This window comes from Macaca mulatta, chromosome 9 (genome assembly GCF_049350105.2).
Source record: "Macaca mulatta isolate MMU2019108-1 chromosome 9, T2T-MMU8v2.0, whole genome shotgun sequence".
NCBI lineage: Eukaryota > Metazoa > Chordata > Mammalia > Primates > Cercopithecidae > Macaca > Macaca mulatta.
The window spans coordinates 72,536,563-72,559,944 of record NC_133414.1 but is presented as its reverse complement, the minus strand read 5'-3'; the positions used below and the strand labels follow the sequence as shown (position 1 = coordinate 72,559,944).

Below are 23,382 nucleotides of genomic sequence, written 5' to 3'. Positions count from 1 at the left end.
GAGCTCTGATTGTGTCCCTGCACTCCAGCCCGGGTGATAGTGTGAGACTCTGTCGCTACAAAAAAAAAAAAAAAAAGGGGGTTGGGGGAGGTGGGAAAGGAGCAGAGCCTTATAGTCCAATAGGTTTGGAAAGTGTTCTATAGTACATTATCTCAGAGATGCATATTAGTATTAAAAGCACTGAAAAGGCTTTCAAGAAAGAACATTAATTTTGGGAAACTGGAAGAAACAGCCTAACTGGTCGCTAAACTCCCCTCTGGGGTGATAGGAATCAATATGCTGTAGACATACTTGGAAAGCCCTCATAAGGGTTTTCTCAGCCTCGACACCATTAACATTCTGGGCCAGACAATTCTCTGTTGTGGGGACTGCCTGTGCATTGCATCCCTGAGCTCTACCTATCAGATGCCAGCAGCACGGTCCCTTAGTTATGACAACCACAAACATCTCCAGACATTGCAAAATGTCCCCTGGGGGCATCTGCCTTTAGTTAAGATATCTCAGGCCCATTTCCCTTAGCGAACATGGTACTTTAATTCAGGCCAGCACCATCTCTATCTATTTTCTAGTTCTGTCTCAAGGAATCTCAAACCCAAGGCCAGCTGTAAGCCCCAGAGCTGCCACTTGCTGAGGGTGAGCTTCCTGTTGGTGACACCCTGTGTGCCACTGCCCCAACCCACACAGACAGCCTTGGTTCCCCCAGGCCTATGCAGGTGGTGAGTTGTAGGGTGGCTTGTGGGGCAAAAAGGCCTCACAGAGATAGTCCTCTGCAGAAGACCCAAAAGGGCCATGAACGGCCACAGACTAAGCCCAGGGCCTTCCCCAGCGCCCCAAGAGTTACCTCATGATGTTCGAGGCATCCTCCGCATCCGGGTCAGCGCAGTACTTGTTGGCAAGGATCAGGCAGGCATCTGCTGACTCTATCTAAGACACCGAAAGGAAAAATCACAGAACACAAACATATAAATAGCCACGCTCAACTGTAGTCTCTCTCTGTTGACAGCTCTTGGGGAAGCTGGTGCTTTGCAAAGAAAAAAAAAAAAAAAAAAAACCAATCCTGAGAGCCTGAGAAATTATAGTTTTTGTCAAAAGTGTAGGTTACAAGTTCTTGTTATGGTATAAACATTTCATCTTGTTGCTGTTGGAGGGTACAACATGTACCTTGGTAATTATGCTTTTCATCTGGCATCGTTGCTTACTTGTAGGATTTCCACATTTCTTTAAATAACAATTAATTAAGCCTTTCAGTCTCCTCCCCAACTTCTTTCTCAACCATCTGCACCATCATCCTAATTCTTCCTATCAGGAGTTGGAGGTGGGTGGGTTAAATCTCTTCTCTCCAGTTAGCAAGTTAACTGAGTATTGGGGATTCAGAAATGTACACTCCGAAGTCTTTCATCTGACCTTTTTCACATCTTCATTTTCTATAGGCTAGGAAGAGATCAGAGCTCTAAATCAGATAACATCACCATATTGCTTAGTATTCAATTAGTATTCAGATATTTAAAAGACAACAAATCTATGTATGAAATGATGTGTTACAGTTGAATTCAAAATACACCTACTGACTTATCCAAACATGAGCCCACAGGGGTTTATTCCTTAGAGGGGACCATGAGTTTGATGTGCTAATGATTGCTTGCTTTAAATTAGGTCTACGAACAATAATTGTCCCTACATTCTCATAAGATTTTACATAAGCAATGACTTGGGTTATGTCTGGATGATATTAAGATTAACTGGACTCTATAAGCATAAGAAATCTTATGCTAGTTCAGGTCTGCAATCTGTCCTACTTGGTATGCTGTACTTAATAGATCATTCCTGGATTTTGAGGGAGGCCATAATATCCTCTGTGGTATGTCACAAATCGTCTCTGATTTCTCTAATAATGCAAAGAAAGAATTTATCCAAATCCTTTTGGATTATTCATCTTGGCCAATTATATTATTTACAGAATTATGCGGTGACCACGGTTAGCATTTAGACTTCAGTGAATTCATTATATTAATGTACACCCCCTGGCATGCAAATATTGAACATACTTATAAAATCTATATTACACAGGTAAAGTAGCAGATGCCATTTTGCCTCGTACCTTTCCCTTCTAAGCCTCAGGTGTGCTTTATGAGAAGGTTCTAACTTACCAGGTTCCAGAAAAAAAGATTTGCACATTATCAATGATATCAGATAACTGTATGTTTAGTTTTACACTCTGAGTCTTAGATGGGGAAAAAAGAAAGTTGAAATGTTTTATAGCTTAGTAAAATTTTATTTTATATTTTAGCCTAATGTTTCTTTCAGATGTAAATAAGAGATGTCAGAGCTATATTGAGTCCAACTTAAGTGTTCAATATGGGAATTACTCGATTATGATGTTGAATAAAGACTACTGGGTCCATACAACTGGTCTACTTCCTTGATGAGTAGCTGATTTTGAGGAAACCAGCAAAGTAAGTTTCATGTTATGACCAGTCCAAGTGTGGGATGGTTATAGGTAGTCTTGCATATGCCACCAGAAGGAGGTCCTGGGACCAGTGGAAGGGTGATATCAAGGTTGCTGGTATGTGATTGATCTCATTAGGTGTTTAGGAGATGACTCATGGCCAAAGTAGGAGGTGTGTCCCCTCACCACAGAGTCAGGAATTCCCCCAGCCCTCCACCAAATGGAATAAAAGCAGAAGTCACCTATTCCTCCTTACCTTGACTCTTGCAAGATCATGTGGATTGAGGACTGAACCCTGATAAAATTCCACCTGAGTAAAATGTCGTTTGAACAGAGCTTCAAGCTCCAGGTTGGGGGAGATGCTACACAGGGAGAGAAGAAATCACTATTAATTTAATGGACTTGGGGGTTTCAGCCTCCATGGGCTCCTTCCTCTCTAATTTCCACAGGGAGCCCAGGGGAGAGGCTGTGACCTACAGTCGCCCTTTTGCTTGCCATAAATAAAAGACTCACACTTAAGAGAAGTAAAACCCCAGCCCAACTGAAAACCAAACCAGTACCACGGTAAAAGGAAGAGGTTCATGGGCTTTAGGAAGGCCAAGACCTCAGGGCAAATGTCTTATCTTCGGTATGAATGGAATTCCTATCTTATAAATAGGGAAGCTGGGCCGCGCCACTAGTGGGATGGCTCATTCTATGTGGACTGTGCCACAGGGTGCCCAGATCCAGTGTGATTTCTGGGTGTGTCTGGGAGAGTCTCTGGATGAGAATGGCATTTGAATCAGTGAATTCAGTAGATTGCCCTCCTTTGTGGGAGTGGGCATCATCCAGTCCTTTGAGGGTCTGAAGAGAACAATAAAGCAGAGGACAGAGGTGTTTGTCCCTTTTGCTTCTTGCCTGACAGCTTGAACTGGGCATCTCTTGTCATTCTCCTATCCTTGGACTGGGGTTGACATTGTCTCTTTGACTCTCTGGCTTTCAGACTCAAACTGAATTACACCACCAGCTTTCCTGGGTCTCCAGCTTGCTGGTGGCAGACAGTGGGACTTCCCAGCCTCTGTAATCAAATAAGCCAATTCTTCCTAATAAATCTCTCTAGAGATAGATAGATAGACGGATAGATAGATAGATAGATAGATAGATAGATAGATGCATCAACATATAGATACCTATGTATATCTGTATTAGATATATTGATATATATGTTTCCTATTGACTCTGTTTCATTGGAGAGCCCTGACTAATACAATCAAGGATTAGCCGAAGGTTCCCCTGGGAGAGCCATCCTGCTGTTCCCTCCATCATGAACCTTATCTCTGCTTCTGTGTCTCATGGACTTCTCATCCCCCAAGGTCTGGATCAAAAAATGTCACTCTGAGCAGCCACAGACAGACTTAATTTACTCTCATTATTGTTCTTGATTCACACACATGTATGCGACTCATCACACTTCTTGGTGCTGGGCTGTACTGATACCTTTCTCTTTGGAGGACGAGGATTAAACAAGTGACCTATTTATTCATTTGTTAATTCTGCAGAGATGAAAAAGACTGTCCATAAGATACTGTGCGAGGTACTGGGAGATGATATTTAGTTAGAACCTACTATATGCCAGGGACTGTGCTAAGACAACACTTGCCTAACATTTGTGAAGTCCATAATGATAATAATAATAATAGTTAATGTTTTCTAACATTTACTATATGGCAGACAACATTTTAAATAAATAATAGTAAAACAGTATTATAAATAAATAAATAAGTAAAATAAATACTATTTATTTATTTTATTTTATTTTACTTAGAGTCTATCTCTGTCACACAGACTGGAGTGCAGTGGCAGGATCCTGGCTCACTGCAACTTCCCAGATTCAAGCAATTTTTGTGCCTCATCCTCCAGAGTAGCTGGGATTATAGGCATGTGCCACCATGCCTGGCTAATTTTTGTATTTTTAGTAGAGACAGGGCTGTACCACCTTGACCAGGCTGGTCTTGAACTCCTGGCCTCAAGTGATCCACCCACCTAGGCCTCCCAAAGTGCTGGGATTACAGGCAGAGCCACCATGCCTGGCCTTGATGAGTATTCATTTAAATCTCAAAACAATCCTATAGGAAGGTATGTTATTAACCCAGAGCTTCAAGAGGTTAATTAACTGGGCTATCTACTAGACATTGATAGACGTTAGGAATACAAAGGTGAATCTTGCAATGGAAGCATTAGCAGCCAGCTTTTCTTTTTTTGAGACAGGGACTAGGGTGCAGTGGTGCAATCTTGACTCACGGCAACCTCTGCCTCTCAGGCTCAAGCCATCCTCCCACCACAGCCTTCAGAGTAGCAAGGGCTACAGGCACGTGCCATGTACCACTATGCCTGGCTAGTCTTTCTATTTTTCGTACAGATGCAGTCTCACTGTGTTGCCCAAGCTGGTCTCAAACTCCTGAGCTCAAGTGATCCGCCCACCTTGGCCTCCCAAAGTACTGGGATTATAAGCATGAGCAACCACACCTTACCAGCTTGTTTATTCAAACTAAAGCAGTGGATGAGAGAAAGTGGCTGCCTATGCGAATCTGACCAGTCTTTCAGACCTATGACAAGTCATACCTTATTCAGAAGCCTGTCCGGATAATACCATAGACTGATGCTCCTTGAAAGAGATGTCCCCAGTCACGTCTGCCACCTGATCAAAATGACTTCAGCATCCCTTGGATAACACAGGGTCGATGTTGTCTCTAATGGTTGCATGTGTGTTCATCTTGAAATGCCTAGCCCATATGGGGGCACAACCTACACCCGACACCTCTAGTGAACTTTCCAAAAACGCTCAGCAGAGGATGGGCCACACAGCAGTGGCTAAGCACTGAACGGAAACTGTGGGTACCTGCTCCTGTGCTAACATACCCTGGTCTGTTTTTTCAAAGTTTGGAAAAATCAGTGCAGAAAAGAAAAATGTTAGTGCCCCAACATGATGACAAGTCAGAAGTCTAGTATTCTGTGAGCAAATGCCAGAGGACGGCGATCCACAAAGCAGGGAGTTTGTAGGGAAGCCGACCTCAGTGGAATCTCAGAGTAGGACCGAGTGCTGGGTAGCCAGCATGTCGAGCCAACACAAACATGTTAGCTTTGTCCTGAACTTTTGCAATGTGGTACCGGGACTGGCCCCATGATAGCCCCATCTCCATAAGACAACTACAGTACCACATATGTCACCATAGTGGAGCCCCCTAATTCTCTCCATTCCTGGGGCAGACTACCTTTTACCTAAAAAGAGGATTAGGCAAAGTTGAAAACCTCAACATTGGGTAGAAGGGACCTACCTTGGTTTCCTCCCCTGTAAAACACACAAGATAAGACCTACCTCCTAAGTGGATTATACAACCAAATATATGTTATTTTTCAGGCTGATAGCTAACACTTATTGAAGACTTACTGCATGCCTGACTCTGCTCTGCACATTTGATATGGATTAATTCATTTCATTCTCATCACAGCCCAACGAGGTAGGAACTACTATCATCTCCATGATTTATGGATGAGGAAGCTGAGGCACAGGGAGGTTAAGTAACTTGCTCAGCCAGTAGTTGGTTGAGTCAAGATTCAGATCAGGGAATCTGAGTCCAGAGTATGTATTTTTACTCTGTGGAGTAAATGGGAGCCTGTATGTATAGTGACTGGCTAGGGTCCCACGCTGGGGGTTCCTAGGAGCAGCAGTTGTTATTCCTATTACCTTCTGTCCTGCTTCCTCTTAAGTTGGTGTCTTACTTGGTCACCAACTCACTTCTGCACTCCTAACGTATCCACACCATACAGCTCATCATCCCACTGCCGATACTGTGGACACGCCAGATTAAGGGGACAATGAGGATGACTTGGACCCACAATGAGCTCCCCTATTATTTCTTCCAGAGATAAACTCGGATGTGGTCCCAGAAGTGCCTCCACAGAGGCAGGCTCTGCTCTCATCATTGAACCAGTGTGTTGCTTCCCTTTCCATTGGTTCTGCAATATCTTCTCCAATGAGGCCAGCAGGGATCATGGCTTATCCAACTCTGGTCCCATCCCCAGTGCCATCTCCCCGAGACCTCCACTCGTATAGACATTCAGGGAGTCCCTCACAGGGTGTGTGGTTGGGCAGAGGGTCTGACAGCAGTAGGAGGCTCTTACTTGTGAAGAAAAACGATCTCCACATTGACGTCATCCCGGTCCTTATGCAGAAAGTCCTTCAGGAAGTTGGAAACACTCTCCAGAGTGATGTGTCCGCAGACCACAATGTGCCTGAACAGGAGAGGCCAGTTAGATCAGGCCAGGTGCCGCGACAGGACCCCACATCCCACCCCCTGGCAAGACAGCAGAAGCGAGGCAGCTGCAGGGGAAACATTCATCTCCTCCCTCCGCCTCCATAAAAGCCCAGCTCCCATCCCCGGAGGGCAGTGAGGCAAAGCAGCGGTGCTAGCAGGTGCTCAGAGACTCCTAGACAGAAAAGGCATATGGCTCCTCACCTGATGCTGCACAAAATCCTATTAAAAGCCCAACCGTTTGGCCAAGTGGTTTTATGCATTTAACAATAAGTGACATTATGCTTGCGCTTAAATGCTGCATTATCAAGTCCCTTGCAGATTCATATCTCTCCCTTTCTGCCCACAAAGCGTCCTCCGGGGAGATTTACTATATGAGTCTTGGTTTATGACATAGAGCTTATCAGGTAATGAGATAACAAATCTTGCTGAAATGATGATTTTGTGTGTAAGAAAGCAGACTTTTATCAGGGTGGCTAATGTGCGGCCTGACACGTTATAGGCTCTGCTGGCCATAAGCAGTAAAAAGGAAATTTTGCATTTTTCCACTATAACTCCTCTGACAATGGGGGCATGTAACACTTTACAGTAAGTGAGCATTACTCAGGGCTAAATGGGGCTGGGATGCCTATAGAACGGAAGATCATGCCGGCTGGCTGTGAGTCCCCAGAGGGCTGCTTCCTTAGGGTGCCTGGGATTTCCAGGAGAGCCAAAGGAATTTACCTCAAGATGGGGAGATGCCGGGAAGGGATGAGGCTGGAATTGCTCGCCTTGTTTGAGGGTGGTTTGGACTTCCGTTTCTGGAAGTAGTGGCTCACAAGGAAGACATGAGACCCTCTTCCACAATTGTTGAGACTGACAGTCCCTCCAACCGCTCTGGGCTCCTGGACCAATGTGACTTTGTTGGCCACTTATATGTGCCACATAATGCCCAGTCAGGAGTAAGCATTTGATGCAGGAGTCAGCCGCAAGACAAAAACCCGGGGACTGACTGTGGAGATAAAAACCACTGGCTTCTAGTGAAGAGACTGTATGTAGCAAGAGGCTCGACTCCTGTCCCTGTGACCCCCAGGCTGATAGTGACAGAAGCTGAATCTCTAGCTGCACACTGAGACTTGGGCAGGTGGTGAACATGCAGCATGGTAATTTCCTGGGTAAAATTTAGAATGGCCATGTCCCTTGCACTTCATAATTGCTCTGTGCCCATTCCAATAAGGCAGAAAGCTCATTGGCTGGAGGTGGCTCATAATAGGAGGCAGTGATGATGGCTTATGCAATGTTCCATTAGATGCCATTATAAGAGCCTGCCCTTTCGTTGTAATTTGGTGCTTGACTAAGTATGTGAGAATAATGCAGTAAACTCATTGGTGAAAGGATAATGATGCAGAACAAAGAGTAAATCAATAATATGCACGATGCAGTTAATAATATCACCATTATAGACTGTTATTGTTACGGTGGCGTGCTTAGCAATCAGGCACGCAGCAGCCACCAAGAGGAGGGAAGAGTGTCAATGAGCTACTTCAGAAGAGACAGCTTAACATGATCACTTTGCTCTCCTGCTAGGTTGATGAAGGTCCCTTAGCCACCCATCCAAATGTTATGCCCAAAGCCCATATGACTAACCCCCTCATTAGTATATGGTGAGTAGTATGAGGCTAACATAGTGTAACACACAGTATATCAGAATACACAATATAGATTGAACACTTGGATGATATGCATTTTATCATATATTTTTAAATGTTTCTTGTGGCACATGTACATTTACATGGACAAAATACTTCAAACAAATTTGCATGTTCGGAATAAGATTTCAGACTCTGAATTTGCCAAATATGTTTGAAGTGAATGAGAAACAGAATTCCCCTACTGACCTAACTTCCTTGCAACTGACAATAGGGCTACTTTGCCATTCTAACGTCTTCTGTGCATAGACTTCCAAGATTAGGAGCAAAGCCAACGTGAATCCAATGCGTGGGTATCTCCACAGGACAGATAGGTGGTTGAGGTTGTTCTCATCACTTGGATGTGAAAGTAAGCCAGATGTGATTTCCTGCTCTGCGACCAAGAGTGTGGGCAAGGTACTTATTCCCATTCAATGCAGGAGGAAACTGAGAGGTTAATACCACCTAGACAGCCTCCTGTGCCAGGCATTGTAAAGTTCGAAGTTCTGTACCAGCATAAGCCTGGTTATTACTCAAAGCTAGACTCAAATCAATGATAGGTCTGGGGAAATGCCTGAACATTCATTCTTCCTACCCAGGATGCAAAGAACTGAATGAACATCAGCCAGCATCCCTCCTCCTCTCCTGAAATCATTCATCCCTGGGAAAGATGTGTGAGAAGCGCAAGGGGAAAAGATGAGTTCCCCCCTCTCACCCTTGAATCAAAAGCTCAGCTGGCTGATTTATTCAGCCTTAGAAAAAGTCAGGGTTCTCTTCCTTGAAAATGTGCTGGGTACATATAAAATATATTCCAATGCAATCAATATTATCCCTTAAGCCTTTAATTAACTTTCACTGCTCTTAAGAAGTAGACAAATGTTGGCAAGAGCGAGGAGAAAAAAAGGATTGACTTTTTTCATTTGGTGCTAGCTATCCAATACCATTGTAGACAATTGAAAATATATATCTTTTAGCCACAGCGTGATTTCTGGGGTGGAGAGCTGTCTTTATCAAAAAAGGAAGAAAAAAATCTTCCTTCAACGTAATTGGTATTTTTGCTCAGAAAAAAGCGAGATTGATTGAAAGCAGATTGCCTTTTTGCCCAAGGAGAGTTATTAGGTACATTATCATGGCAACCTTGGAGAACCCATATTGTTCCAATCTGTCCTATATCTGATTTGAAGATTTATGGTCTCCCCTTTTTGTGCCAATAATCATTTCCCTCCATTTTGTTTTCCATACAGTGAAGGTTATCAAGGAGCCCACATATTGAAAATGTTTGAATGCAGTTAGAATTGATAGATGGGGAGAAGCTGCCTCTAACTCAGCAGTCAGTATTAGGAGATTTGCTTCTGCCAGCCTGTGTCTGGGGAGGGCCCTGCAAGAGCATGAGGGATGGATGGTGAATGGGAAACATTTATTTACCAGAAATATTTTCGAGAATTTTGAAGATTCTAGGGCCATAGTTTGGGGAAGGATATTATTGCAGGAAGAAGAGAACTAGTATTTATTGCATCCTCAATTATTAGAGATATCATCAAAAATATGCTAAGATAGAGAGCAGGGTGTGACCTCATTGGAGGCAGAGTAATGGTTGTTCACAGGGCATGATTTGAAGAATGCCCAAAAAGATCCCCATCCAAAGTTATCTCTGTTGGGTTCCATAACACCTACATATCTACCATGTGAGATTCATACTCTGATAGCCCTGTGTTAACTCAGCTCAGACACTAAATAACTAAATAGTCATGGACAATGTAGCAATTTTGCATTTACAATTAAAAATCCAGAGCCTTTGAGGGGCCAGAGCTAGTGCCCGATTCATGAAGTTATCCTGATATCTAAGGAGATGATACATGGAAGGGCCAAGTAATCTGACCCATGGTAAGCACTATAAAAGGGTAAGTGCTATATGATATCTGTAAATTAGGATGTAACCAATATAAAGTATTCTGTGGCCTATGTAATCCCACCTAATCCTTCAACAACCCCTTGTTCTCGCTACCTGAGTCTCTTCAGATAATCTCTCTGAAACTCTTTCCTTAAGTCATATGCCTGGCATCCCACAGCAAGTAAAAGTGACTTGCCCAGGATGCAATCTTGGTCTCCCACTTCAGTTCCCACTAAGACGAAGGTGGTGGTGGAAAGGGCAGAGGCTTGTATATCTCAGCTTCTGCTCCTTCAGGGCAAGCAGAGATGGACCCACAGAGGTCCTCCTGGATATGTGGTGGAGTGGATGTTGGAGGGATCCTCCACTGGCCAAGGGAGAGGTTTAGTCTGGGGACTGGAGTGGATAAACCATCACAGTTTTGCAAGATCACTAGAGTCTGACTGGATAGGCGGTATCATGATAGTCTTAGGAAAGTCTGATTACAGGCAGAAATCACAAGTCCCACTGGTCAGGAACTCTAAGCCAAACTTAACTGAAGCCATATGATTGGGGCAAGCCAAGGGGCTGCAAAGTAATGCAAATGTCCATTCTATTTTATATTTTATTTTATTTATTTTTTAGAGACAGGGTATTGCCCTGTTGCCCAGGCTGAAGTACAATGGCTCAATCATAGGTACATTATCATGGTAACCTTGGAGAACCCATATTGTTCCAATCTGTCTTGAACTCCCAGGCTCAAGTGATTCTCCTGTCTTAACTTCCTGAATAGCTGGGATTATAGGCATGCCACCACAGCTAGCTAATTTTCTGTTGGCTTTTGTAAAGATAGGGTCTTGCTCTGTTGCCCAGGCTGGTCATAAACTCCCAACCTCAAGTGATCTGCTCACCTCGGCCCCCAAAGTGCTGAGATTACAGGCACGAGCCACCGTGCCCTACCTCAAATGTCTATTTTAGACATGTCATGTACAGCTCAGGACTTCCTTACCAGCCCGGAATCTAGAAGATAACAAGAATCTTAATGATCCATTTACAATGGGGAATATTTAGGAAAGCTCAGTTATGAGAGTAGCTAAATCTCCCCATCTGTGGATGTGGATCTGAACTTTTTAAGACCACCAGCAATTGTCCTGACCAGTTTCTACAGGGCCTGACTGCTCAGTTTGTGAAGAAGACCAATAGACCTCAATCAATAACCATTTTTGATCTGATGAGATTTTGGTTTTAAATGCTAGGTCTGGATCTGCAAACAAATACTTATTGGACAAAGGTAACATAAACTAAACATAAGCTAACAGGTCATGGCTTAGAATAAAAGATCCACCTCAGACGCACAAGGAAGCATCTTCGATGGCAAAATAGTATCCAACGGCACTTTCTGGAGAGGAATTACTCATCCAGTGTGAGCAAGTAGTGCCTGGTGCTGGGTCAGGGCTCCATAAATATGGGTGGGGTTAACTGAAAAGGGCAGTGCTGGTGGATCACGGCATTGGAGGGGTAAGGATGACTTCATGAGAAGACTGTTTGATGATTATGAACACTATTGAGGGTCACCATAAATTTACCAGTTGTTTATTTCATGCGCATATCTTCACTAAATATACACGGGTGTGCTTCTCCTGCCATTTAAACATTGCCGCCTCCAGAATGAAATCTCACACATTCTCCTCAATCCCTCTACTCTTTTCTTGGTGATGGGCCAGGAAAGCCTGCATGCCCAAGTTGAGCCAGAACTTCAGTTTCAGAGCTCAATTTCACAGGTATACAGGACAACCTAGGGGGAGTGGCGTAAGGCAGAAGGCAGAAGAGGACAGGAGGACACTGAATGAGGCATCCAGAGAGCCACTCAAGATGACTTTTAGGTCTATGACAAAGAATATCTACATGCTTTTCACAAGCCTCGGATACTGGTTCTTACAGCCAGTAGCCTTTGAAAAGGGAAACTGTGACCATGGGATAGTCACCAATGGGCCCCCTCCCATGTTCTTATGTTTATCTCAGCATCTGAATGAATAGCCCTTGGCAATTGTTCAATCTAGCATCTTTCCTCTCTTTGATGTGGAAACAGGTTGTAAGATGAGTGCCAGATCCAGAGCACAACACCTCCCTCAGTTTCACGCCTTCTGATTAAAGAAAGCAGCTGGTGCCAGGGAGGACACCCTCAGCTGGGAATTGGGAGATTGGGGGGGTGAGTCCTCAGTGACCTGGGGCCACTCACTAAAATGAAGAGGCCCAGGCTGACTGGGCTGCACCCACCAGACACTGATGAATCCTCGCACCGGGCTCCAGTTCTCTGTCCGACCTTAGTTCGCACCATCATCATACCTTGTCTAGACATCTGCAATCGCTTCCTAATTGATTTCCCTATTTATTCTCCCCACTGCCCCCAACCATTCCCACACTCCCTCAAAAAAGCCAAAGAGAAGGGACAGCAGCATATCCTGCTGCAATCAGGTTCTGCAAGGGTGGGGAGGCCTTAGGTCTTTCTTTAGCGGAGCCTCGCTCTAGGAAGACAATGTAAAATGCCCAGCTCTGGGCTGTTTATTTTTAAAGATACTATATCCATTTTTACTGGAACAAGTATAAAGAACTTAAAAAACCCAGAGCTATCCTGTCACAATAAATCAGACAGAGTAAATTGAAAATCCTATACAGCTTTCCCTGAATACATTGTGCTCACTTTGTCAAAGAGGTAGATGAAATGTGGCACATATTGATCTAGATGTCTCTGTAAAACTATAATATTTATATCAAATACATATGCTAGACTCTCTCTGTCTTTCTGCTGAGCCTTCTAATCATGCTTTCCTCGTCCTGCTCCTCCCAAAATGCATCTTACCATTGGTAGCCCCTGACATGATGGGAATGAATTTTAAGAAGTACTTCTCAAGGGAACCAGCAGCACCGTATCATACAGGAAGCAGGGTGTGGGGGGTTAGAGACCCAGTGACCCAAACTATACGGTGGTCAGCACCAAAGCTTCACATTTGCCCTGAATACATTGTGCTCACTTTGTTGACCCTCAGTTGACCTTGAACCCTCTGTGTCTACATCACCACCTCTCTGTGACACTCCTGCAAGCTGGGCTTTCCTTTCCTTCTCACTTGGTAGTGCTTTTCTTGGCTACTTCGTCTTAATGCTGGTTTCCCTGATTTGGGGCATGTCCTTCAGGGCTACTGTTTCCCAGCTTTTCCCTTGAGGCTCAATACCCCCTGCCAAAAAATAAGACTAATCCAACTCTCACCTTCCCACTTCCTCCTTTACTCAATGTCTCAAAGGGACTGACTTCAGTAAAGATAGGGGAGACATCATGGGCAAATGAAGCCTAACTCCAGGCTGTGCTGCTTCATCCCTCCATCCTACCCCAGACCTGGCTTGGAACCCCTGAAACTTGCTGGGCTTTCAAGAATTATTTGTTAACCGATGGATTGGTTGACAAAGTATGCATCTTGGAGACTCTATCCCATGGTAAGTGAGGAAGAAAATTAACAGGTAGTTCACGGCAGACCATAGGCTATTCCACCACCCTGAATCTACCAGCATATTTCAAGTTTGTAAGGGAACTGTATACATAAAGAGAAAAATAAAAACAAAGCAAATGAGAGTGTGTATGAGTCCCACAATGCCAAACCCTGACTATCACTATTTCATGTTAAAATAATTTTTTTGAAAAAAGGAGGTTCAGCAATAAGAGAATTTCCTACCCACGGACACATCTAGTACTTTGCTAATCACAAAGGAAGGAAATGCATTATCCCTCCTAGTGAGGAAGTGAATAAAGTAATCATCTTCTCCAGCTGTCAATGGAGCTCTTCTGGATGTGGCAGGCTGTGTTGCTGTTTGCCTAAATGGAGCAGAAGTCTGAGCAAATAGATCCCAACAGTGCAGCAAAGGCACCTCGAAAGCAGAGCCCCAAGGTCAGAGGACAGACAACTGGCAGCCCCAGTGGGGAATACCAGGATGTCCTACCTGGGCCAGAACTTTGCATCTTATTGCACGCAGACAGTCAGAACCTCAGCTACCCTAGAGGAATCCGTGTCTACACCTCCACCATCCCAAATCACAGTTAGACCTCCATAATTAGACTGTGGGTGAGAAATGATCACACATATTTTGTAGCTTGTAGCCTACATGGAGCCTCAGTCCAAGTCTTTAAATTCTGAGAAACTCAGTGTGGGGGACATTGGTGGATTTTGCCTGTCCTGCATACACCCTCCCTTCTGTGGACAGCACCTCATTTTAATTTGGGGAATTGCTCCTCCCCAAATTAAACACAGTCTCCCAATTACATACAGTCTTGGGACCTTTAGTCACGGTTTCCTGCCCAAGTGAGGCCAATCAGTACTTTCAAATCTTGGATGAACTGACACTAATCACAGTGGTAGTTGATTCAACCTGATGACAAAACCCTATAATGACTACTCCTGAGTTTCTGCTTCCTCAATGTCAGAGCTACGCCTCTGGCTCTTTTCCGTCCTTTCTGGGATCTTGCTCTTCAGTTTTTCATTGGAATCTCTAAGGTACACTAACCTTTTAAAAAAAAAAAAAAAAAAATTTCTGCCAAAAAAAATCAAGTCAGCAAAAAAAATAAGTTTCTGTTGCCTGCAACCAGAGAATCCTAACTGGTAGACTTGTTTACCTTCACTGTGGTTTCTCACCTAATTCTCATTATTACCTAGTATGCAAGGATTATCACCACCATTTAGGTTTCTTTCTCTCCTTTCCTTTCTTTCCTTCCTTCCTCCCTGGAAGGAGAATTCTGCAGATATATTCAGTAAGCAATTCCACAGTTGCTGAACCCTCACAAACTGCACTGGTTCTTCCTATGTCTCCCTCCCCAACACTCCCACCCCTCTGCATCTTATTCATCCCATTACTTTGGACTTGGTGGCCTTTGGCCATTTTAAAATAAGTCAGGTCTTCCCTTGACCTGACTCTCCCAATGCTAGATGGTTCTCTGCTCTTACAGAGAAACCAGGGAGCTGAATGGCACTTTCTTTTTTTCAAATCAAAGCAGATTTGCCTGTCTTCACTTGGTAATGCTGCTTCTATACAAGCAGAGACTGGGAGAAGACTAAGGCAGGCAAAGGTCAGCCTAACTCTTCAGGGATGAAGGTGGAATAGAGGGAGAATGAGTCCAAGCAAAGAAATGGCTCTGAATTTGGCCCAGAGAGGGTTTTGATTTGCAAAGAGAGACCCACCTGCCTCCCTAACTCCCCTGGTGAATCATGTATCATGGTCCTTGAGCACATGCTGTTGGGACTGACCCTCCCATAATGACAATAAACTTGACATATCTTTGCCTTGTTCTCTAGCCACACCAAGGGTGTTGCCACAGCCAGCATAAGCTGGTAGCCATTCACTCTGTAGACCCAACATACTTGCATAGGCCCCAGCAGACCTCCAGCATCTGTTAGTCACACAGGGACTGGAAGGAGCTACAGGTTAGAAGGTGGGTGAATCACCTGAGGTTGGGAGTTCAAGACCAGCCTGACCAACATGGAGAAACCCCGTCTCTACTAAAAAATACAAAATTAGCCAGGCATGGTGGCGTACGCCTGTAATCCCAGCTACTCAGGAGGCTGAGGCAGGAGAATCACTTGAATCTGGGAGGTGGAGGTTGTGGTGAGCCAAGATTGCACCACTGCACTCCAGCCTGGGCAACAGGAGCAAAACTCCATCTCAAAAAAAAAAAAAAAAAAAAAAAAAAAAAAAAAAGAAAAGAAAAGAAAAAAGAAGGCATGATACGAGGCATGACAGGCCACAGCAGGACCTTTGTGGAGTCTGGAAAGGAGTGGACCTCGGGATCACATCAGCGGATTCCCAACCCTCCCAAATCTTTCTGCACTCCTCTTTTACTGGGTCTGTAAGCTTTTAGGTGAACAAGGCACTCTGCTGTTACCTATGCCCTCCCCTGTTCCAGTGGGTATGTTCAACAATGTGAATTATCAAACGCTTTTGGGAGGCTTCCCTCTAATGTCTCTTGTTTTCATGATTATTTTACACTTCCATGATTTCAATGAATAAAATTCCTGAAAAAAGAGTGTTTCACTGGGAAGATGCTCCTGCATACTCAAGCTTCTGTTTCACTGCCACTGCTTCCTCGGATGGTACTGATTGGTCAGAATCTCAGATAAGCTCCAGGAGAGCAAGAATTACATTTTACTTACGGTACCCAGCACAGAGCTTGGCACATGGTGGGGATTCAAATTATTGTTTGTTGATCCAATATGTTAGAATGGGAGTTTTCCTAAGGCTGTTCTGTACACTAGCTGACATTTGCCTTTGGAGTCAATGGCTAAGGTCATATAAGCTCTCACTGAGATGGGCACATAGCTATCTCTGAACTACTCCCATGTCCTCTTATTAGAAATGTACAAGGAGGGGAGATAGAGATTACTTTTACAGCAACTGGTACCCACATTCGGAGCAGTCCCTGTGGTTCTGTGGGTGAGAGCAGGCCATTGTGATGCAACACCAGTACTGGCTGTGGAGACTGGAACCCTTGGGACAACAGAATCAGATTTCCACAACTTTCACACTGTATCAGCCCCCATAATGTTTTAATAAAAAGAGACACTGGACTTGGCCAGTTAGGAAGTTTCCTGGTTTATTTTCATAGTATGATGACCGCAGCATGGAAGGAACCCCAAATCTACCAGGAACCATTTTGCACAGCTCTGGAAAGAAGTTCAGCAGAGTGAATGACCTGGCATGAAGACAGAAAACACGGGGCAACCTAGTCTGGGATGGCTGCACTTGTTCCTGAGATTCTGAATCTACCCGGCGAGGATTCACCCAATCAAAGGAGCCATTGATCAGAATTTTCAGCAATTATAATTTGAGAAATCATATTCAAATTATTTTTAATGGAAGAAAGAATATTTGAGAGTGAAAATCTAGGCTTGGATATGACTTTTTTTTTTTTTTAAGGTACACAGTTCATCTCCCACCTACATTTCTATTCTTGTTTTCAGAACAATAGCTGGAACATTTTGCTAAGTGTGTGGAAGGGAAGAGTGACAGCAGGAAAGAAGGGGAGCTTCATTCTATCAGTATTATCAGGAAATTGATTTAATATGCTTCCAAGTCTCTTTAAATAGAGCTTCAAGTTTGAAAGGGACTGAAGATACAGCTTAGAGGAATCCAAAACAGATGCCAAGAAAGAAGTGCCCACGTCCCATGCCCACCAAGACCCCTCTCATCAGGAAGGGATACCTAGCACAACACATCAGAAGATACGGCATCTAATGACAAGCACTTTGGGTATCTACCCCTCAGCACTGCGTTTCAGAAGTAGTCAAGAGGTCATTTTTCCAAAGTATTAGGGCAAGCTCATTTTTTGTTTTCCCTGTTCCCAAGAAGTTTAATGCTAATCAGAGCAGAATGCCTAATCAGTTCAAGATGTTCTGTCAACTTGAATTATCTATTTGTCTTCTTATTTACTGTATCTGTCTGTCTACAGTTCTTCATATCTTTGTGAAGATCGGTTATTGGGGCCTGTGTTTCCTTCTGACTAGAATCGCTACCAGATGATCCTTCCTGGTGATATGTTGATGATTTGCTAATTTATGGCTTTTAAAATCTAGGAATCTGAAGATATTGCTGAGGGGTTCAGGCTGGGGCAGTCATGCGGCTCATGCAATGAGGGCTGAATGGCTACTTGATGAGGGATCTAAGTCTGCGTAGGATGCAAAGCTTCGATCACATTTCGACCAGAGCCATGTCTGCAATAGAGAAATCATAAATGACATTTTATAGGAAACACCCCTCATGAGAGCAGTCGGCCCCTTGCCGGTGAGGAAAAGTGAGAATGACTGTTGCCCAAGACACAAGTAAACGGGAAAGGAAAGGCCTATGGATCGGGCCAAGTCAGTATCACATGAAATCATCTCAAATCCGATTCCCAAGTGCTAGAAGCCATGCCTTCCCCGAAAGAGTCGAGAGGGAAATGGTGTGGTAGCAAGACTCTCTCAGAACCAAGAGAAGAGGTTTCAATAAGCTCTGAGATTGGACTCCCCAACCACTCACGTGGCCAAATAGTACGACGTGTAGCTCAGAACAGCTGTGGTATATTTGGAGATTTTTATGGATGTGTAGAAATGCATCTGTCCCCAGTGCCTGGTGTGTAGCAAGCCCTCAGTAAACACAAGTGGAATGGATGGACACGAAGGTGTGACTCACGTTAATTCCTTTAAGTTAGGTTGGGCTACGGGGCTGCAGATTTAATGAGTCTTTGTAAAGAAATAATCCATGCTCTGGCACAGTAGACAATTTAAAATTCCAAATCCTTTAGAAATCAGTCTAGAATCCCGTTGGACAAGACCTGAGTGTGATGGAGGAAATGGAATGGAATTCCATGTTGATACAAGACAGCCAGGCAGGAGGGAATAGTGTGTGGTCTCAGGAAGGAACAAAGAGTCTGAGTGAGAAGGAGAGCCTAATTCTGATATAAGGAAAGAAACGGAGCTTAAAAAGAACCCAATAATCAGGAAGCAGGGAAGATACGCAGGATGCCCTCTCTCGATAAGTCAAGAAAGCACCTCTCAGGCAGGTTAGGGTCTGAGCGAGCAATCAGTTTTTAAGACTTCCTCTATTGGAGGTAGAAATGAAGACCTATGTTTGCAAGTGGGGCTTGCATAACCTGGATTTTAAAAGCAAGAGCGTCAGCTCCCCCAGTTTAGTGGGTAACGCAAGCTGGGTCAAGTTCATTGAACAAACGTTAGCATCTCCTCCTCTGAGGTGTCGCTTCTTTGGACTACTTTATCCAGTGTAACTAATCCCTGTTTTTCTCAGTTGCAAATCTTAGTCTTTCTTGGTTTTGCAGCACATATTAAAAATGTGTAATTGGCATTTGCTTTAGTTGTACCCTTGCTCAGTGCTTGCAACCTCCTTGAGACTGTAAACTCTATGAGGACAGGTTCCGAGGGTAGCCTGTTCACCAGTGAACCCTGAGCACCCAACACAACCCAGCATCATGCCTGACGCATAACACAGAGAATGCCTGCCTGCCGAGTGAGTGAATGAAACGATGGAGACGGGCCACAGGAATGGACAGTGAGGCAGGTCACTAACTGTGCTGGGCTGTTTTTAGTTCTTGAAATTTTGTTCTCAACTATTGAATACTCAATCATTTCTTCTAAAGTATGGAGTCCTCTTTAAAATATGAGCATTTACAATAAAGAAGATAATGAAGTACTCTATTTTCATATTTAAATAGAAAAGCATGACAAACTGTCCCAATCTCTCTGAATGTAAGACTCTTTCCAATGTGGAGACCACATCCGAGGTTGAACGCAGACAGCCCTAACTCCCTTCAGTGGGATACAGGTTCCTGAGGGTGAATATTCCAAATCAAAGCTATGAAACAAACACACAGAATGCACTACTGCACCTCTCACTGATGAGTAAGAAACCACACCAGAGAACTGCTCTGTGCTGTGTGGCATACCAGCTAAGGAGTGAAAGGGAACAGGTGGTTCCATCTGCAAAAGTATAGAAGGCTCTGCAGGTGAGATCTGCCCAGCGGGGAAGTCCAAGTTTAGCAGATCACTACAATTCTCCATGAAACTACCTTTAAAGGATGGAGCCAGAAAGGGGAAGAAAATGTTGAAATCCACAAAAAAGGAACAAATCTCACTTTGGATGTTGTTCATCTATCTGTCCTTGAGAGCCTCTCATTGCTAGAAGTGTTCAAGAAGGAATTAGAATTCTAGTCTAACCAAATGAGAAAAATAAAGGAAGAAATGGTTTTGTCCGCTCTCCCTTTTTTTCCCCTCAATCCTGGGGCCAGGACACTTAGGGGTAGTGAGTGGGCAGGAGGAGAGAGGAGACAACCCCAAAGTGAAGCTCATGCCTTTCTCTTCCTCTCCATCATGGCACGGTGTTCTGGCTCCACTTACAGGGAAAGGTGGAGGAAGATACAAACAATAGGAGATCACTGAGTTTAGAGCAGGATGGCATCTCAAGAGACGACATGGAGACGCAGCAGGACACAGGGAAGCAGACTGTCCAGGTTCAAACCCCAGCCCTACTCTTTACTAGCTGGGTGATGTCAGGCAAGTCACTCAACCTCCCTGTTCCTCAGTTTCTTCACTCATTCCAAATGGAGATGATGGTAATACCTTTCTCACAGGATCACTGTGAGGATTCTGATATATGCAAATATTTATAGTATTACTATTGCCAGAGAAGGCAGTCCTGGGGCTTTAGGCTGCACTGATCCACATTCTCATTTCAGGAAGTGTGTAGCACTCCTGTCTTTATAGGGAAATGTTCCAAGGGAAGCCACAGCATTTAAGTTTCACAGACAGCTTTTTTGAATTGGAGCAAGAGATGGGTTAGTCTGTGACAACTATTCCCCAAACCAGAATGGCGGCTCAGTAGCTTCATCCTGGGGACCTTCTTCCAAGATAATTACACTCACTTTCCTCTCCCACCTTGGCTACTTCTAGTCTTTCATGACTCATTCCCCTCTTGTGTGTCCTCTCAGCATTTGGCTACCAGGAATCAGTAGAATAATCCAAACCCATCCCATTCTCTCTGTCCCAAACACCTGGGCCTAGGATTGCCTCAAACTTGAGTCATTCAAGTCCCAACATGAGAAACACAAGGTCTGGGTGGCTCTCCGGCTGGACTCCCTCTAACAACGGGGTTACAGCAGATGGATTCCTCTCTGTGACTGATTATTTTCCATGGCCCTTGGCCATGTGACCTTGGACCATGATCTTGTCAGTTCTCATAAACTAACCAGGAGTGGAATGAATCACACTCAGAGAGGAGACCTCTGGGGGAAACTGCAAGAGGCTATGAGAGGGAGGAGAGAGCTGGGGATCCCAAAGGCCATGGGAGCCTCACCACCCCTCCGGCCTTCCCTGTCTCTAAGCAGTTTCGACCTTCCACAAAGGGAACGAGGAGGAGGCAATGGCCTTGGGAGACAGCCTGGGCTGCAGGAGGCCTACTCTTCTGAATAAGATTCAGGGTATCAGTCCAAGAGCCCAGTAATCCCTCCAACTCAGAGAGATTACCTGCCTCGGCTACTCACTGAACTGTTGGTTGTGGACACCCAAACCCCTATTCTTAGATGCCCCAATCCATCATAACATATATGAAATAGCCAACACACACGCACATGTGCATGAGCACCCATAACTACTGCAGGGACTGGCTATCCTGCAGGAGGTGATGAAAATGTTGGGTAAGGCACTCTAGGCCCTTGAAATAGTGTTGATGGTGAAGAGGTTTTGAGAATGCTACTTGAAGTGTTTATATTATGCCAAACACATTGATTAAAACTGAAAATGAAATGCCAATGAAATCTTCATATTCTCAAATATCCTGAATTTGGGTGTTGTACAAACAAAACCCTGATCTTCTCTGCCTAAATTTTTTACTTTAAATAATCTTTGAATTTCAAAGTTTTGTGTCTCTGTAGCTTTAGATCATGAGTTACCTTGAGTTCTCTGACAAGTTAATATATTGTTAGAGAAATCATTTCTGAATAAAATATGCACAAGTAAACAAATCCCTTAACTATGTATACATTCTAATTTCTTTCTGGGCATTCATTTGATTGGGTCCTGGGGAGCAGAGAACACATACGTCTGTGTCCAGGGGCAGAGCACATGGATTTATGCATACACAAAAACTCAGAGCACAGCACACTGTTTTAAGAGTCTGAACTTTATCTTTCAACAAAGTTTAGCTGCTTTCCTTTTGCAAATGCATTTAATTTTATCTGGAAACTTTCTGACGTTAGAAATAGAACAACTGTAGTTTCTCATTATGTTTGCTGCCAGAATCCATGCTTGGTTGCTCAACTAAAGACCTTATATTGCTAATTACTACCACATGCCCATATCCCAAGCGAAAGAAAACTTATTGATTCTGACAGCTCATTCTCTCAACACTGAATTCCAAATGAAAACTCAAAATTTGGCCAAACATAACATTTCATCAATCTTGTTTTACTGACTGGAAAAACAACATCAAACAAAGGGTGCTAATGGCCCTTTATTACCGTGCCTTTCCCAAGCTTATATTTTCTGATGAAAGATCTAAGTGACCAAAGGGCTTCTTTAAACTACTTAGTAATTAGCTTTTGAACCAGGAAACAATGCGTAAAGTAAAGTGAACAGGCCCGGTGCTGATGACAGGATGGACTCTGTGTCTGCAGGGTCAGGAACAGTGGGGACCCAAAAAGAACATTAAAAGCAAAGTGCATTTCATAAAGGAAGAAGAAAAAAACAGAGAGAGAGAGAGAGAGAAAATCAGGCTAAAAGCGGTGATAAAAGATTACAGAGCCAGAACAGAATGGCAGGAAGTCTGTGATCTGAAGTCATCAGCACCTGAAAGTTTGAGTGTAACTGCCAGGGTGAAACATGACCAGATCGGACCTGGGGCAGTGAGTGAGTGCCGCGCTGAGGGCCCCATCTGGGTCAGCCGGCACCAAAAGCTACCGGCCTCCAGCCCACCCACCAGCTCACCCACATTTGACTAGGAAAATTATTTCATTAAAGAAAAATTACCTGGAATGAGAGTCAAGAAATATTTTCAACCTAGCCTTCAGGGCAATTGATTTTATTGACTTCTTCAGGGGCAGTGATTGGGAAATGCTGGCAGTGACATTGGGAGATAGAGAGGCCATAAAGAGAGCCCCAGGCCCTCAGAATGCCTTCTGCTTTATGGAGACCTGTCCATACCTTCAAGGCAAAATGAATCGAGATGCTGTTTTCCTCTTGGCATGGGATACATGACCAATGGGAATCTCTGGACTTATTTGGCCTTTTGGATCCAACCAATGGCCCAGAAATCAGAACAGCTTGGTTCTAACCTCATCCAGGGCTGTTAAGATAATAGTGAGGGGAGGGCTCCATTAGAGGGAAGATGGAGGGATGTGCTGCCTCTCTGAAAAGACGCCAACTGGCCTCCTCTGGCCCACTGTCCTTTGTGCCTTTGAAAAGAAACTGGTGTCCTGTGGGTAGTTCAAGAAAATGAGCCCTTTTGTCCACCTCCTCATTTCCTGTGCAGAGGCCTGGACACCTGAGCTCAGGAAGCATTGGACTCACTGACCAAAGGGGAGGTTCCACT

The 23,382-nt window shown here is 44.1% G+C and overlaps 1 protein-coding gene across 12 annotated transcripts in view; it reads right to left on the bottom strand.

Moving 5' to 3' along the window:
• The window catches only part of KCNMA1 (potassium calcium-activated channel subfamily M alpha 1), a 755,994-nt gene that overhangs the window by 203,314 nt on the left and 529,298 nt on the right, over window positions 1-23,382 (bottom strand). For all 12 annotated transcript variants that reach the window (XM_015147202.3, XM_015147203.3, XM_077944845.1 and 9 more), the window contains 3 exon segments: window positions 6,608-6,718; window positions 2,703-2,808; window positions 842-924 (listed from right to left, as the gene is read on the bottom strand). In XM_015147202.3, coding sequence (XP_015002688.1) covers window positions 842-924; window positions 2,703-2,808; window positions 6,608-6,718 — 300 coding nt within the window.